This window comes from Balaenoptera acutorostrata, chromosome 10 (genome assembly GCF_949987535.1).
Source record: "Balaenoptera acutorostrata chromosome 10, mBalAcu1.1, whole genome shotgun sequence".
NCBI classification, from domain to species: Eukaryota; Metazoa; Chordata; class Mammalia; order Artiodactyla; family Balaenopteridae; genus Balaenoptera; species Balaenoptera acutorostrata.
The window spans coordinates 85,542,288-85,559,653 of NC_080073.1; the positions used below are offsets into that span (position 1 = coordinate 85,542,288).

General features: G+C 41.1%; 4 protein-coding genes across 4 annotated transcripts in view; 2 read left to right on the forward strand and 2 right to left on the reverse strand.

Annotated features, from left to right (window-relative positions):
* Positions 1 to 4,732, forward strand: part of LOC103009128 (uncharacterized) — a 29,993-nt gene extending 25,261 nt beyond the window's left edge. Inside the window, exons 5-6 of the mRNA XM_028165670.2 lie at positions 1,953 to 2,354; positions 4,303 to 4,732. Coding sequence (XP_028021471.2) covers positions 1,953 to 2,280 — 328 coding nt within the window. The 3' untranslated portion in view covers positions 2,281 to 2,354; positions 4,303 to 4,732. The remainder of the gene's footprint in view (positions 1 to 1,952; positions 2,355 to 4,302) is intronic.
* Positions 4,733 to 8,995: 4,263 nt separating this feature from the next.
* Positions 8,996 to 16,059, reverse strand: LOC103011346 (histone H3.1). The gene is made up of 2 exons (XM_028165681.2): positions 15,637 to 16,059; positions 8,996 to 10,338 (listed from the first exon to the last, which is right to left on the reverse strand). The coding sequence occupies exons 1-2, from the start codon at positions 15,965 to 15,967 to the stop codon at positions 10,019 to 10,021; spliced, it is 651 nt and encodes a 216-aa protein (XP_028021482.2). The 5' UTR covers positions 15,968 to 16,059; the 3' UTR covers positions 8,996 to 10,018.
* On the reverse strand, positions 10,349 to 12,561 carry LOC103010782 (histone H2B type 2-F-like). Its single transcript, XM_057554218.1, has one exon. It carries the CDS (start codon positions 12,546 to 12,548, stop codon positions 12,168 to 12,170), a length of 381 nt encoding a protein of 126 aa, XP_057410201.1. The 5' UTR covers positions 12,549 to 12,561; the 3' UTR covers positions 10,349 to 12,167.
* LOC103011068 (histone H2A type 1-J-like) lies at positions 12,860 to 13,253 on the forward strand. Its single transcript, XM_007179071.2, has one exon. The coding sequence runs from the start codon at positions 12,860 to 12,862 to the stop codon at positions 13,244 to 13,246; it is 387 nt and encodes a 128-aa protein (XP_007179133.1). The 3' UTR covers positions 13,247 to 13,253.
* Positions 16,060 to 17,366: the final 1,307 nt, after the last annotated feature.

Here is a 17,366-nt window from a genome sequence, read left to right on the forward strand (position 1 = left end):
GTGGGAAAGACCCCCAATGCAAATCCTTCTAAGTAGTTAAGGGAGGGGCAGAAGTTTATCTTGAGATTGCAGGATCTCAATTGCCTTTACCTCAAAATAATCAATGTGCAAATGTGGCACATTTTGGAGAGCTCATTCTGAACACTTTTGGTATCTTATCCATTAGTGTACAAATTCCCTTGGAGTGGAGATTGGGTTTTATTCATATTTGCATATCCCCAGACCCTAGTTCAATGACAAGCCCATAAAATATAGTCAAAAAATTCTGTTAATTTTATAATAATAAAAATCCTTATAAAGTAAATAAGTGATATAAATAAAGGCAAAAAAGAAGTTGAAAGTTAAACAAGGATGAGATCACATGGAGGAAAATGTAGGGATTTTCAAATGAATAACTTCAAAGTAGCTAAACTGGAGGAAGGAGCCTAAAGATCAGAGGGATCCAACGAGCAAAGATAAGTTGTAAAGAGTTACACTGCCTTTTCACTTCATGATATTAATTTATCTGGAAAAAAATTGATCTGCATGACCTTATTAATTTGGTGTACCTCCTACTTCCTTCTCCAGTCTAGCAACAGTCTCAGATTTAAATAAATGCAACTGATGTTAATGAATATTAATTACCCGGTGGAATAATGAAGATACTGAGTGATTTTGGGGACCAGTAACTTGGAAGAGGGCAGGGACTCTGGACAAGGGGCAGACACTAAGTACAGAGAATTAGGGAGCCTTCAACAATACAAATCTCTGAGGCTCCCAAACAATGCCTTTCCCCTAAGGTTGTTTTTTGTGGTTTTTATAAATTTCTCCTCTTCCAGACCTTTATCTATGCTTAGTATTTCAATTGTTTATATGAAAACATTAGTTTCACTGGTTCTGTGGCTGACACCCTCCTGTAATAAAAAAAAAAAACCAACAGACTAACAAGAGAAAAACAAAGTTTAATACTGTGTACGTCTCATGTATACATGGAATAAACAGAGGGGAACTGAGTAAAACTCCCAGAAGTGGCCCGAACCGCCACTTCAAATATCATCTTCAGCTAAAGACAAAAGACGTGGGGCGGGGGGTGGCTGTTGTAGGAGGTGACCTGGAAGAGCACAGTAAACAAGGGGAGGCCGATTAAATCCTGCACCTTCTCCATTGGTAAGTTTCTTGTGAGTTATCTTTCTCTTCCTGGCGCATTGAGTGAGACACCCTTACAAATGGAGATTTCTCATATAAATGTAAATTTCCCTTAAAAAGGGGTAAATTCTGTTTTTAGAGCTTCTCCTGTGTCTGCTTTTTCTCAGAAACAGTCCGCTCAAAATAATCCTTATGCTAAAGGATATTTGGGAGTGGTACTGCTACCCTTCATTAGAAATGTCAGTATAGTATATACCCAAGTATAGTGAAGAAGTAAATTTTTCTTAAATGGAAAAAAAATGATTTATTAAAAAAAACTGGCTGCTAGGGAGTTGGTTAAAACTGTATTAAAGAGCATTCATAAGAATAACAAGCAAACATAAAAAATGTATTTTCTCTTTAAATAAGGGAAATTGGCTAAAATGTATTCAAAGAGGTTCCAAAATGCCATTTGCGGCATTGCATACATTTTCTTTGAAAGAATATGTGCTTTTATCTGTTCACCAAAATATCGATACGAAATTAGCTACCAGCAATGATCTATGTGTGGTGAGATAACGAGTTTTGCCCTTTTCCACAACATTTATGTTTTGCGTTCGCATTCAAAAGCAATTGTTAAAGCCTTAAACACGGTAACAAAATAGTTACCACCGTGTGAAACACAGTACAAAGGAACAAAAAAGGCTTTTTTTTCTTTTTGGTCAAATTCCCCTCCCCCCCTCCCGGGGCGGGACTTCCCGCTACCTTTCTCCAGGTTCTCAGTTCGGTCCGCCAACGGACGTATAAAGGCCTGCATCTGGGAGGCCTGGAAGTTAACCTTTGTTAAGCCTCGAGGTTTTCGGCATGTCTGGTCGGGGCAAAGGCGGTAAGGGCCTTGGAAAAGGGGGCGCCAAGCGTCATCGCAAAGTTCTGCGTGATAATATCCAGGGCATCACAAAGCCTGCTATTCGACGCCTGGCTCGGCGTGGCGGTGTGAAGCGCATTTCTGGTCTCATCTACGAGGAGACCCGCGGGGTGCTGAAGGTGTTTTTGGAAAACGTAATCCGGGACGCCGTCACCTACACAGAGCACGCCAAGCGCAAGACTGTTACTGCCATGGATGTTGTCTACGCGCTCAAGCGCCAGGGACGTACTCTCTACGGCTTCGGCGGCTGAGTGTTCGCGCTCTTTGTTCAACAAAAGGCCCTTTTCAGGGCCCCCATCTTTTCATCTGAGGAGCCGTGATGCTGGTTTGTTTTGAGCTTTTTCACGCTTCACATTCTCTACATCCTTGGCTCTTCGTTTTGCTCTTTACCCTTAACTATTTAGGAGCACAGCTTACACCCTTTACTGTGAAAGTTCCTTTGCTTGAGCACAGAAAGCTTAGATGGGCATAAGCTGGAAGCAAACGGATCACCCAAATACATGTGACTTGAAAGTTTTACCAGAGTGGCATTTCTCTTTGTAGATGGAGTGCAAGCGAATGTTTAGAAAGGGATGGAAAAGAAGTGCACCTGGCTCCTCACTAATTCGTGGCATATTTAGTATACATAAGGCCTTACGATTCGATCACAATAACCTATTCTAGCTCCATGTGTCCTCTGCTCAAGAAACAAACCCGTGGCTGTTAACTAGGCTTTAACACTCCAGTATGGAAGGCTGATAAAGGACAGGCTCACTGTAATATCTCACAGAATAGTTAGTGAGGGTGGGATGTGATTAAAAGGCGTTTCAACTAAATTATAAAAAAAACTAGGGTCGCATTACAGAAGTGTTCTCTACGATGAAAAAATACAGGGCAGCCCTCTAAGCTAGGAGACCTAATTAAAAAAAGATCCTTGGTAGAGTTTTTCTTAACAGATTAGGAAATCCAGACCTAACCTCAAAGGAGTCCTTAGTATCTTCCCACAGGTCTTAGAAGCTATAGGAAAAAACCCAAAGCCAAAGGTGAAAGCTTGACTAATGCAGAGACACAGACTAAACTGCCCACATGTACAAAAAATGAGAAAACAATGACCAGATTTACATATTTTATAGCTGAAGTTAAAAATTCCCTTGCCTCACCAGTAGTTAATCTTCATAATGTCAAGTGCTAAACACTCATCTAGCCAGTCTCCCAACTCAGGAATGTTTCCTCTTTGAAATACAATCAAGGAAGATAACACAATCTCTGTTCCGAAAAGAGACAGGCCTAACTTCCCTTATCACAAGATTCCAAATTGCTAAGCCTACATAATGTTTGAAAGGGTTGTACCCATTTAGCTGTATAAAAGAGATTTCTCTCCTTGCTTTGCAATCCCTTTAGCAAATTGCCTGTGACCTGCTTCACATTCTGGTTTAATGCTTATGCAATAGTAAAACTTTTCTGTTCCTACTCCCTTTTTGGAGAGCTTTTCTGAATTGGGAGATTTTGCTTTTAATTATATTTCCCCAACATTTTCTGAGGGTCTATTACTATTTGTGGCTTTCCATTGATTTCTCGAATAATTTTGACAAAAGTCTCTCAGTTCTTTAAAAAAGAAAAAAGAAAAAAACCCCCAACAATCAAAAAAAATCCCTAAGCATTCTGTGCATAGTTTAAATGCTATCTTATACCCAATATTTTAGTATTTGGCTGTAGAAATCTATTACATTCATAGCCTGATTTCTTTTTGATATTACTTTTTCTAAATCCAGACCCCCAAATTTTGAATAATGAAGCCATTAAGGTATTATCTATTTATACCTAAATTATTTTTGTAGTTGTGACCACTAGGCCAAACGTAAGGTTTGTTCTCTCATTTATATTTGTAATGAAGCGTATACAGTTGTGAGAATTGTTCTCTATATATTGTGCAATATTTGAAAAAAGAGAGCAAATCAAAAGAGGAAACTATACATCCCTAAGTTAACCAGATAAAATGTTATTGATATAAATGTTTAACAGTTATACTTTTTAAGTTGGGTAGACCATAATTATATGCATATAAAAGACACAAAAAACTGCCAACAGATTTTGTTCCTAGGTATAAATAGCTTCTCATTTGGTGACAATAATAGCAAATACTTTATGGCCTATATCAAAGGGCACTGGGAGGTATGTCAATGTCCTCACTATTCATAATACATACCTAAATTGGCGATTCTATCCTACTCCATACTGATAATGTTGATTAATATAATACATTGACCAGACGTTTTCTCTCTTATCATCAACAGATAGTTGCTGGTTTTCTATGCAGTTATCTCTAAAGGCCCCTGCTACAAAACAGATCTGAAATTGAGTTTTCCAGAAGAAACATCAAAAGAACTTTAATAAATAACTGTACCTGATACTGTCAAGCTCTACCACAGGTCTGATTTAAGATTTTGCAAGCCATATTAGAAGCAGGCTGCTTAACCCAAGATCAACAAAGCAATGATTAATCACTTTTTTTTTTTTTTTGGCCACGTGGCGTGAGGGGATTTTAGTTCCCCCCACCCCAGGGATCGAACCTGTGTCTCCTTCAGTGGAAGCGCGGAACCCTAACCACTGGACCGCCAGGGAATTCCCAAGAATTAATCACTTTGGACTGAATGAACTGATTTGATTGTGGCTAAAGGTCCTTTACTAAAACCTTTTTATACTTTCAGTTGCTATATTTTTCAAACTGACTCATCAAATTTTAGAAAAATATTCCATTAAAAGAACTTTTGATAAAAATACTTAACATGACTTTTTTTTTTTTTATGACATAACATTATACCAGAACATATAAGATTTTTAGATATTTCATGTTACATAGGTGTTTTTAAATAAATTTATTTATTTATTTATTTGTGGATGTGTTGGGTCTTAGCTTCTGTGCAAGGGCTTTCTCCAGTTGCAGCGAGCGGGGCCCACTCTTCATCGCGGTGCGCGGGCCTCTCACTATCCCGGCCTCTCCTGTTGCGGAGCACAGGCTCCAGACGCGCAGGCTCAGTAGTTGTGGCCCACGGGCCTAGCCGCTCCGCGGCACGCGGGATCCTCCCGGACCGGGGCTCGAACCCGTGTCCCCTGCATTGGCAGGCGGACTTCCAACCACTGCGCCACCAGGGAAGCCCCTTAACATGACTTTTGAAAATATAAAATATAGATTGATTGGCCCTGTCTACAAAACAATACAGAAGAGTGATGGGATTTTATACAAAATCCTTTTTCATAGGAATGTGGTTATTAATATAGGCTTAGAACTAACCACTCCTCCTTAAACAAGTAAGCCTTCATCCCTTTTTCACAACTATGTCATATTAATAAAAAACAGACCAAGTTAAACAAAAGATAAAAATTTAAATACTCTATTATAAAATACCTATCTAAAGGTCTGAGCATATCTAATCCAATTCTTGATCTTGGCTTCCTAAATATTATGAAATATGTATTTCTTATACTATTTGCAAAGATTTAATTCTGCTACAGAGAAACAAATGTGATGGATGAAACTCATAAGATGCATTAAGTACTGTATAGATAAGTAGTTAGAAAGTAGAGCACATGTGTGTTAAGTATAAGGAGAAAGGACCAGGAGATCTGCACGATCCTGAGGCACTACTTATACCTGATACACCTGGACACTAAATATGCCTGGGTTACATGAGTCACTAAATATTCCTGATACACTAAATATATTTGGGATATGGGGTATCCATTCTGGCCCCCATGCGTCCTTTGCCCAAGATAACACAAATAAAACCCATGGCTATTTGGCAGGCAAATTGGTGAGCAACAGATGTGGCCAGGGGTAATAATCTCTCTTTCATAGGCCAGGGTCTATCTGTGGACATTCTTGCCCAAACCTGGACTCTGGGCTTCATAACCAAACCATCAGTAAGAAAGGTTGATGCAGCAGAAAGATATCTGAGCATTGTGTAACCCATGATTCAGCTACTGTGGCCCATCTCCTTGAACCCTTATTTTAAGTCTTAACTTACCCTACATCTTTCCCCTTGTCTCAGGTTATGTGTTTAAATTGATTTAAAAAATCATGCATCCCCAACATTTTGATTTAATTTGAGTCTTTTTATGCCATGGGAGAGCTTGCCTGGTAGTGTGTTTGGAGGCTACCAGGGCATCAAAGTACCTTCCCGCAGGACAGTGGGGAGTCAAATGTGGAAGTAGGAAAAATATTAAGGAAACTGAAGCCAGTAACCTAGGGGAGAGAAGACGGTCCTCAAGCCAGGGTGGTAGCATAGTGGTACAGAGAATTGATTTTTCCATATATATTTTGAAGGCAAAATCAAGAGGATTTCTAGAAGAATTGAATGGACAAGAATGAAGTAATTATAACTAAATGGGGGAATGTTTTAATGAAAGATTAGGATGGGGGAGTACCAAGGATTCTATTTTGGACATGTTAACTTTAAGATGTCAAACATCCATGTGAAGAAAAAATATAGGGAACTGTAGGGAATTCTCTGGCTGTCCAGTGGTTCAGACTCGGTGCTTTCACTGCTGAGGCCTGGGTTCAGTCCCTAGTGGGGGAACTAAGGTACTGCAAGCCACTCGCCCCCCACCCCCACCCCCACAAAAAAAAAAAGAAAAGAAAAGAAAAAGAAAAAGAAAAAGAAATTGGGTGTATGTCTGTCTGGAGTTTAGGAGAGAAGCCTGGGTTGGCAATATAAAATTGGAAGTCATTAATGTACAGCTGGTATTGAAAGTCTGAACTTGGTGAGATCTTCAAGCGAGTGAGTACAGAAAAAGTAGTAAAAACTTAGCCCTGTATACCCCAACATTAAGGGTCTGGGGAGAAGAGATGAGCTAGCAATAGATACAGAGCCTCTGGTAAGAGAGAACCAAGTGAAGAAAGTATATCAAAGAGAAATTGTAGGGTCAATTATGTCAGTGTTTCCAATAGGTCAAATAAAATGAAGAATAATAATTGGCCATTGGATGTAGAAAAATGATTGTGTATTAGTTTATCTTCTGTCTTTCCCTAGTAAAAAGAGACTGTTTTTTTCCTTGCTGTATCACCAGTGCCAAGTACAATGCCTGAAGCACAGCAGTCATTCAGTAATATTAATGAATAAATGAATTAATTAACTAACATTCCTTATGCTATTGACTGAGAGCTTTCCTGTATACTCACTAGGTTAGAGTCCTGAACAAGCAATGAAACTGTGTTAAGTAATACATGCTGATTCTCAGGGTATTTAGTCACAATAATTTTTTCTATGTGTTAAGGTTTTAGTGTAGACTATGTTGTGTTTTTTGTTTTTTGTTTTTTTGGGTTTTTTTGTCTGCATTGGGTCTTTGTCGCTGCACGTGGGGTTTCTTCAGTTGTGGCGAGCGGGGGAGCAGGGGCTACTCTCTGTTGCAGTATGTGGGCCTCCCACTGCGGCACCTCCTGTTGCGGAGCATGGGTTCCAGGTGCGTGGGCCTCAGTAGTTGCAGCATGTGGGTTCAGCAGTTGCAGCCATGGGCCCTAGAGCATGCGGGCTTCAGTAGTTGTGGTGCACGGGCTCAGCGGTTGTGGCTCTCAGGCTCCAGAGTGCAGGGTCAGCAGCTGTGGCACACGGGCTTAGCCGCTCTGCAGTATGTGGGATCCTCCCCGACCAGGGATGGAACGCATGTCCCCTTCATTGGCAGGCAGATCCCCAACTACTGCACCACCAGGGAACTCCTATGGTTTCTTTTTTAAGGGTAGTTTTCCCAGTACAGCTGGAAAGGAAAGCCAAGAAGTTGTCCTTGGTTTCTGATGTCTTGATTCTATAACCGCTGAACCTAGCAGATGTTTATAGCAAGAACTTTTTATGCAACAAACTTTAATCCATTAACAACAGATAAAATAAACCCATGAATTTTGAACTAAATCCTCTCTTGGGAGAAAGGTAAAAACTTGAACTCCTGGACAGGCCCTCTCATTGCAACAAAGGATGATTGATCCTTTGTCCCTTAATTTGGGTCTGAGAGTTCCACAGCCTTTCAGAGCATTCTCTTAAAGTTGAAATTGATGAAAAGATGGTATTAAAACACCAAGATTTCCCCTTAGATTTGAAAAGGCCTGTGGGACCAGTAGAAATGGGAGGTGCTAATGAGCTAATGAGTTGTATTTGAGGTGACCCAATCCTACAGATTCTGATTAACTGGTCTATGGAAAGACCAGTTATTATTTAAACAAACAACTTTTTCATAGTAATTCTTATGTGCCTTCACATAAGAGACAGATCTTTTGTCCACATGATGTCTGAGTTTCTCTTTGGCAGTTAAATCCTATGGCTATTCAGAAAAATGAGATGAGGTTGATAGAAAGTGAGAAAGAGAAAGACAAAAATCACAGCAAACCTATCCAGTTATGCTGTGATCATCCTCAGAAGGCTAAGGAAGGCTCCTCCTGCCTTTTATTTACCACCCAGAATGTGAGTACAAACGAACAGGTGTGACACAGTAGGAATAATCAAGATAATATCTCCAAGTGCAAAAACTGTTTCAAAAAACATATTGACTTTAGGGTATTTCCCATGGCCCCATAACAGATTAGAGAATCTCAGCTGGAATGTGGTTGTGATGCAATTAGGGATGAGGCATAAATGAGTAATAACTGCTTCACATTGCACTTACTATTTGTCAGGCACTGGTACTTAAGCACTTTTCATTTATCAACTCATTAATCCTCAAAACAATCCTTTGAGCGAGGTATCAATATCATTATCACACAATTGTATAAATGGAGAAACTAAGGCCCAGAAAAGATGTGTAACTTAACCCGTTCTCACCACAAGAGAATGGTGGTATAGGTTTAATCCCAAGCCATCTGCTTCTAATGATTATGCTTAAATGTTTCACCATCTTGCATCCCTTTGGTAGTAAAGTCACAAACCAGGACATTTACATCTCTTAAAATATTTTTTATCTTTTACATCCTAAACAGAGAGATTATTCTTTATGTCGAAAATATATGTGGGTCTGCTTAGCAGTGCCAAATCGGACGATTTTTCACAAGTTGAAAACAAGTACATTTTTCATTAACATGCTTACATTAGTGACAAAAAAATTAAGAAAAATATGTCTAAATAAAACATATGTGCTCTCCATATGTGGACCAGGAATTTTGTACTTTTGCTTTATCTGAATCCATTACTATAACTGTCACTCCCCAGTTCTTGTCACCAGTGACATTCACCATTTCACCAAATACATAAATTAAGACTTAATGAGTGCCAATTATGAGCCTCGCCTTTTAAAAGCAACCAAAAAAACCCTTTACTCACTTGACTCTATGAGTGGACTAATTTGTATAAAATGTTCTCCCTATCCTTTGTGGTAAATAAGTGATCCAGACCAGCAATAGGCTGCTGACTATCCCTCCAGGCACATAGAACATGCCTGCGAGCTTGATTTGACAAGATAGTTATTACCTTTAGAGGGGCAGAGATGTCACTAACTAACCTTAAAGACGAATTCTTTTTCTATAAAACACTTTCCCAGTTTGGCATCTGAATACACTTTTTCCAAGTAACACTGCCAGACTCGATTGTGTGTGACTTCTTGCCAGTGGTACAGTGTATTAACTGACACAAAGTTACCCCACTTTTCATAGGTGGTTAAATTATAAAAATTACTTTCTAAAAGAAAGTTACGTAGTAGTGAACGTAGGCATCTGCAAGGACTTTCCCCACTACCTCCTTTAGCAAATTACACAACTAAAGACCCCATACTAATTCAGCGTGAATATATCCTTAGGTAAGGAATTGACTGGATAGCGATCCTAACGACTCCTGCTGTACCTGGGCGGGATTGGGGACACACGCGTCCCAAAGCACAAAACAGTTTCGCAGACCAAAGTACAATAATTACACTTTTCGTTATTTTAACAACTCCAAGCAATGAAAAATATCAGAATCACAGCTCCTTACAAGGGAAAAGTAGGAAGCCCTGAAAAGGGCCTTTTGTTAAAGGAACAGACGCAAAACTAAACACTCAGCCGCCAAAACCATAAAGGGTGCGTCCCTGGCGCTTGAGCGCGTAGACCACATCCATAGCGGTGACAGTCTTGCGCTTGGCGTGCTCGGTATAAGTGACAGCGTCCCGAATCACGTTCTCCAGGAACACCTTCAGCACCCCGCGGGTCTCCTCGTAGATAAGGCCGGAGATGCGCTTGACGCCACCACGCCGGGCCAGACGCCGAATGGCGGGCTTGGTGATGCCCTGGATATTATCGCGCAGGACCTTGCGGTGGCGTTTCGCGCCCCCCTTTCCGAGACCCTTCCCCCCTTTCCCACGACCCGACATAACGAACACTTAAAGGTCCACCAAAGCCTAGCTTCTACAGCTCGCGGATGCAAGTCTTTATACGTCCGTTAGCGGACCGAACTGAGAACCTGAAGGCGGGAAGTCCCGCCCTAAGGGGGGGAGGGGAATTTGACCAAAAAAAAAAAAAAAGAAAAAGAGGCTTTCTTTGTTCTTTTGTACTGTTTCACGCTGTGGTAACTTATTTTGTTACCATGTTTTAAGGCTTTAACAATTGCTTTTGAATGCGAACGCAAAACATTAGTGTTGTGGAAAAGGGCAAAACTCGTTATCTCACCACACAGAGATCACTGCTGGTAGCTAATTTGGTATTTTGGTGAATAGATAAAAGCAGATATTCTTTCAAAGAAAATGTATGCAATGCTGCATATGCCCTTTTAAAACCTCTTTACACTGGTATATTTAACTCAATTTCCCTTGAGTTTTTAATAAGTTATTAATATCTGCTTATTATTCCTCCCCATGAATTCTCCATAGCACAGTTTTAAACAATTCCCTAGCAATTCCTTAAACAGTCAGATTTTTAAAATAATTCTTTTCTCCACCAATGAAATGCCTTTAACATCATACTTGGAGCTATTGCTAAAATTCTATTCTGTTCTATATACTATGGTTTCCAAAATCTATTTGTTACATTCAGAATTACTTTGGGGATAGATGATTTTTTTTTTTTGTCTTTGGTTGATCAAGTGGTCAGCAAGCAAGATTTATGGATTTTTTTGCCAGTGATAAAGTACCCTCTTTAACGTAATTTCTGTAATGTACTGGGGACACTAGTCCTTCCTATTGTGTTTCCATTAAAATGTATTAACATTGTAACTTGTTTCAAGAAAAAAGAAAACGCCTTTGGGTTTTTCAGAGGCACCAGGCTTTCCTGCCAACATAGAAAAGTTATAATCATTTCAAAGAGAACTGAAGAGGTGAAGGAAAAATTTTAAAATTTCCAACTCTTTACTCTTAGCCTGGCACAAGAGAAAGGACTCAGGTTTATTTTTCAAACTGCTCTTGTTTACTCCATGACTAAAAGCCATCTAATCCCTTTAACAATGTTTATCATTTTACAGTTACGTATGAGAGGTGGTGGAGCAAGGTGGGGTAAATTGAAAGGAGAGGGAACTAGGTGAGAAACTAGAAAATGGAACAACCTACATTATGCTGTCTCGCAACTCTTAAGTCATCAAGTCCTGTCAGCAATCTATCTTAAAATTACCCTAGCTTCCAACTATTAAGGCTGAGACTTTAATAATGCATAAAGTTGTGGACCTGTTGCAGCTTAGGGAGGAAGCACTCAGACACACTGGCTGCAAATTCGGCCTCCTTGTCAACTAATACCTTCGACTTCTGGATCCTCCAGGAGTAAGTAATTCCTTACTTCAATTTCATAGGCAGTAAGTAGCTAAGTAGATTATTGGATAGGACCCCAAAACTAGGTAGCTTATCGGGATAGGATCCAGAGATAAGATTAAAGAAACCCCAGGAGTTACTGCGATGCTCTGGCTACTTGCAGTGCAAAGATTTATCTTCAAATACTTCTGCAAGCCGAAGGATACATGCATTATTAGTTCTTCATTAAGTACACGAAAGCTACTTATAATAGTGAAAGCCAACTGTAACAAACATGCAAAAATGCATGAGAATCAAGGCTCCCCCAAAAACGTAGAAATTTTTTATCTAAAGCTATACTTACACATTCAAAGAAACATGAAACATTTCAAAACAGACCTAACAACGGACAAGCTCTTTTTCGAAAAGTGTAGGTGGCTCTGAAAAGAGCCAGTGGGTGTGAGAAAGTCTGATCAATCGCTCAGCAATCAGTGACTCACTTGGAGCTGGTGTACTTGGTGACTGCCTTGGTGCCCTCTGACACGGCGTGCTTGGCCAGCTCGCCGGGCAGCAGCAGGCGAACGGCCGTCTGGATCTCCCTGGAGGTGATGGTCGAGCGCTTGTTGTAATGCGCCAAGCGCGACGCCTCGCCCGCGATGCGCTCGAAGATGTCGTTAACGAACGAATTCATGATGCCCATGGCTTTAGACGAGATACCAGTGTCCGGATGGACCTGCTTCAGCACTTTGTACACGTACACGGAGTAGCTTTCCTTGCGGCTGCGCTTGCGCTTCTTACCATCTTTTTTGTGGACCTTGGTCACCGCCTTCTTGGAACCCTTCTTTGGAGCAGAAGTGGACTTGGCGGACTCCGGCATGGCGAAGAACTGCGATCAAGGTAAAACGAACGATTAGGAAACCAACAGGTACCACTTTAACAACAAGGCTTTATGCAAATGAGGTGCGGTAAAGGTTTCTAGTGATTGGTGATTCTTCTCCAGTGAAGTCATAGCTCAGTTTTGCCCAATCAAGGTAGGCATCCTGAATAGTCGCGTTTCCATTGGCCTAAATGAAAGTAAAATGTTAGCCAATCGTATAGCTTCCTTTTCGTTCCTAGCAGGGGCTATAAAAGCTGTGGTTCTTGGCTTTTGTGTCAGTTATCCCTGAAAGCGTTTGTAGGCCCGTAGTTATGTCTGGGCGAGGGAAACAAGGCGGTAAGGCTCGCGCCAAGTCGAAGACCCGCTCGTCGCGGGCCGGGCTTCAGTTCCCCGTGGGCCGAGTGCACCGTTTGCTCCGCAAAGGCAACTACGCCGAGCGGGTCGGGGCCGGCGCGCCGTTGTATCTGGCGGCAGTGCTGGAGTACCTGACGGCCGAGATCTTGGAGTTGGCGGGCAACGCGGCCCGCGACAACAAGAAGACGCGCATTATCCCGCGTCACTTGCAGCTGGCCATTCGCAACGACGAGGAGCTCAACAAGCTGCTGGGTAAAGTCACTATCGCGCAGGGTGGTGTCCTGCCTAATATCCAGGCCGTGCTACTGCCCAAGAAGACTGAGAGCCACCACAAGACCAAGTAGGGACCAAGTTTGGAAACACCAAAAGGCTCTTTTCAGAGCCACTTCTATCATCATAAAAAAGGTGACACGACTTGGTACAATTTTAATTTGTTCTGTGAAGTATAGTACTGATACTCAAATTAGGTTTCAGTCCTAGGGTGTCCTCATCTCTTCTGTTCCATATTTCAGAGTTGGTATTTAGGAGCCGTTGTCAACAAAATTCACAATTTGTGTCAGACTTAATTTCAAAATCACTGAAGCTACAAGGTTATTAAGTTGACTCATCTATGTCCGTATGTGGGAGGTAGGCAAGTGGTATAAGTGAGTTTTTATGAAGCGAAAGCATCTGTTGGAGGGGCCCTGAAGTGGTTTTTGTGAATGATACACAAACTCATCTGGGGTGTCAGGAAGACAGTAAATCCTGCATCTTAAAAATTTTGCTCTTAAAGAGTTGCTTTAAAACGCTTAACGATACCCAGTCGTTACCTAGGCTGGAAAAATTAAGTAGATATACAAATAGAACAATTCAAGCTTGACTGTAACAACGATGGTGCTGGATGCTATTGATTCCAAGAGCACTAATGATTAAGACTTACAGTTTGAAAAAAAAAAAGATGAATTCTGAAACAACCAAAGGCCGTTTTCAGAATAATAAAAGATTCTGGTATGTTCGTATTTCTGATCAGGCATAGCAAGGTCCTTTAATTCTATGTTTTAGGAAAGCTTTGGAACATATATGCCACTTTGCAGTTTTGCCATTTCAAGAAATGCAGGCACAAAGGCAATTTCTTCTGTTTCCTCTTTTATTAAATTCGAATGCACTTGTTTTCAAAAAATATCACACACTTGGGTACCATGCATTAAGGATACAATGTTAATGAGACGCCGCCGGTCCTAAAGAAAATCTAATGGGGAGAAACAAGAGTAAATAAAGAACAATGTAGTAAGATAAGTAAGCTCAGAATATAAGGGGAGCATAGAGGAGTAAGATCTGTGAGAGGTAACACTTGGTCTGAGGATTAAAGGAAATCGGGAAATAGAGGAAAGTGTAGGGATTCCAGCAGAAAATGAGCGTCACCAAATTCATGGCTTGTGGTATGTGCAGGCAAATGACAAAAAGTTCGATACTGGCAAATAAGGCAGAGTGGTCACAAGAGAGGAAGAGCCAGAGGGATCTCTAGGCCAGTCCTTTGGTTTCAAATGCTTTATATATACTAATGACTTCCAAATTTTTATGTCCATCCCAGACTTATCTCAAGTTCAGACATACACATACATCTACTTTCTGATATTCTTGTAGATCTCCGGGAAATTCAAAATGTATATCCCAGACTGAACATCATCATCACTACTTTCCCAGTGATTCTTATCTTAGTACTTGGCATCACCATCTACCCATTAGCATGAGCCAAAATGGTCTGGTGTCTGAGTATTCATTTTTGTGAGCCATTACTATAGCAAAACTCCAAGTTCCTTGTATGGAATGATGAAATTATGTTGAAATTCCAGAAAAGCTTAGGTAGGATAACTGACTACCGGAGTTCAGCACATAGAGAGTTTAGAGACATGGAATATTTGTATCCACATAATTAGAAACGTACACATAACTAGGACTGCTCATTTCCCCTGAATAAATCTTCAAATAATGAGAACTGAAAGATTACTTGGGGAAGCAATATACTGACTGCATATATCCAGGAGAGGGTGCCCTACCCAGCCAGCAGAAAGGGCCATCTCTGTTGTGGGTCCCTCTTGACTTAATCTCAGTTCCCCAAGCCAGAAGGCCCTGTTTACACACTCAAGAATACCAATCTGTTTAGAAATTGGCCTTAGATGTGGCTGGGGCGGGGGTGGGGGACGACTGCTTCCCATCAAATCTTTTTTCCCATAGGAAGGCTGATTCCTGGGAGGGGACACTCAATTATTTTTTGCTTAAGGTGTTAATCCAAGTAGAAAACATTAGATCATTTTAACTTGGTAAAATATTAGCATCACCCTAAATTCCATGTGGAAATCATAGGTCCTGCATTGCACAAGCCCCCTCAGAAAAGGAATGGGCATGATCACATCTGACAGTCTAATCGTAGCAGTAATGTGTTTTCTAACTAAGAGAAATTAGGAATGTAAGGAAGGTCTAACCACTTGTTTTACTAAATTGGGAGATGGAAATAACCCATACACCTGGTACTTAGAAAATCAAAATGTATAAAGTCCACCTGTCTCCCACAAGCAAAGCTAGCAGCAGTAATTAGCAGGGAAACAGTCCTTTTTCAGTGTGCATATGGGCGGCTCTGAAAAGAGCCTTTTGGGGTGAATGGGAGACCTTCAGGCTCACGCCCTCTCCCCGCGGATGCGGCGGGCAAGCTGGATGTCCTTGGGCATGATGGTGACGCGCTTGGCGTGGATGGCACACAGGTTGGTGTCCTCGAAGAGCCCCACCAGGTAGGCCTCACACGCCTCCTGCAGCGCCATCACGGCCGAGCTCTGGAAGCGCAGGTCGGTCTTGAAGTCCTGCGCGATCTCGCGCACCAGCCGCTGGAACGGCAGCTTGCGGATCAGCAGCTCCGTGGACTTCTGGTAGCGGCGGATCTCGCGCAGGGCCACCGTGCCGGGCCGGTAGCGGTGCGGCTTCTTCACGCCGCCCGTGGCCGGCGCACTCTTCCGGGCCGCTTTGGTGGCCAGCTGCTTGCGCGGCGCCTTGCCGCCGGTGGACTTGCGAGCGGTCTGCTTAGTGCGAGCCATGGCTAGATGATTCAGCTAGCATACAGGCGCCCCCTGGCCACCTATTTATAGCAAGAGTCACAAGCTGATTGGACAAAAAGAGATCAGGACTATCCAACCGGTAACCGGACTGGTTAGGACTCGAAAATTTTATTTGTAGTTCCCGCAATCCTCTGATAGTCTCAGTTATGTGTGGCCTCAATTTTTTTTTTCATTTTTCCTGTAAAGTTGTTTGCTCTGTAACAGCAATTTCCAGTAGAAATAAATACAAGCTACATAAGAAACGGAAACTTTTCTAGCAACATTAGAACAAAATAAAAACAAGAAATTATTTTTAATAGTATTCTGTTTAACCCCATATATCTAAAATATTCATTTCAACATGTAATCAATATAATTGTTAGATATTTCACATTTTTTTTTATTTTGCACTGTTTGAAATCCAGTGTGTATATTACTTGTCCACTACTTTGTTCAAACTAGCCACATATCCAGTGATCAGTGGCCACAATTGGTTAATAGCAGCGCTGTACCATCACCCCTCAGCTTTCCTTCAAACACGAATTTTAAGAACTTTTAAATTTTTTTTCAGTAAGTGCAATCTGATTTGCATGTGAGGAATTAAAGGGTTAATAACTTCATAGGGAAACTCATCCTTACATGAACTTCTTTTCATTGTTAGTTAATATAAAACAATTCCATTACAGCACAATTTATTTTTCTATTTTAAGAATGTAATTCCTTTGTTTTTAAAGAATCTAATTCCCCACCAGTAACCTATGTTTACCGCAAGCTACACACCCCTTGAGTTTGCATCTACATCCAATAGTTCCTTAGCAACTGGCAGAACCTTAGGAGAGCCTCCTTGCCTGGCATCTGATACATCTGATCCTCCCCCTCCCCCCAGGGCCTAGAAATTACCAAGGCAAGCTATTTTTTTTTTTTTAGGAAAAAATGATCTAATCCCATCAGTACAAGGTCTTTTAACAATAAAAAGACCGAGAAAACGGCATTTTAAAACTAGAATATCGCATTTTTATCCTGAAACGAATGATCATCGACTTATATAGACACCTGTTTGTATGGATGGGTGCAAGGGAGCTTGGAAAATACTTGAGAACCCAATAATAAACAATGAGTATAATTGCCAGTCACCTCAGCTAACGTTTCCGATAAGAAGCCTGAGTATTTAAATTTTCCTTAATCAGCAATGTAAAAGGTAATGCACACTGACGTGAAATTAGGTCTTTCTCAGAAATCTTACGGCTCCAAAGATGGCCTTTGATCTAAGATACAGGTTTGGTTTGATCCCTGAATACTCAGGATGTCTAGAACCCAGAAAACAAAAATGTCTTCAAACTGCCACAAAAAGGCACATTGACCTTCCACCAGAAGTTTGTGCTTTCCAGAGGTTCGTGAT

Coding starts and splice junctions, on each gene's coding strand:
- LOC103011068 (XM_007179071.2), top strand. CDS start 12,860: ATGTCTGGGCGAGGGAAACAAGGCGGTAAGGCTCGCGCCAAGTCGAAG.
- LOC103010782 (XM_057554218.1), bottom strand. CDS start 12,548: ATGCCGGAGTCCGCCAAGTCCACTTCTGCTCCAAAGAAGGGTTCCAAG.
- LOC103011346 (XM_028165681.2), bottom strand. CDS start 15,967: ATGGCTCGCACTAAGCAGACCGCTCGCAAGTCCACCGGCGGCAAGGCG. Junction 10,339..15,636: donor CTTCGAGGACACCAACCTGT/GTGCCATCCACG, acceptor TGGACCTTTAAG/TGTTCGTTATGTCGGGTCGT.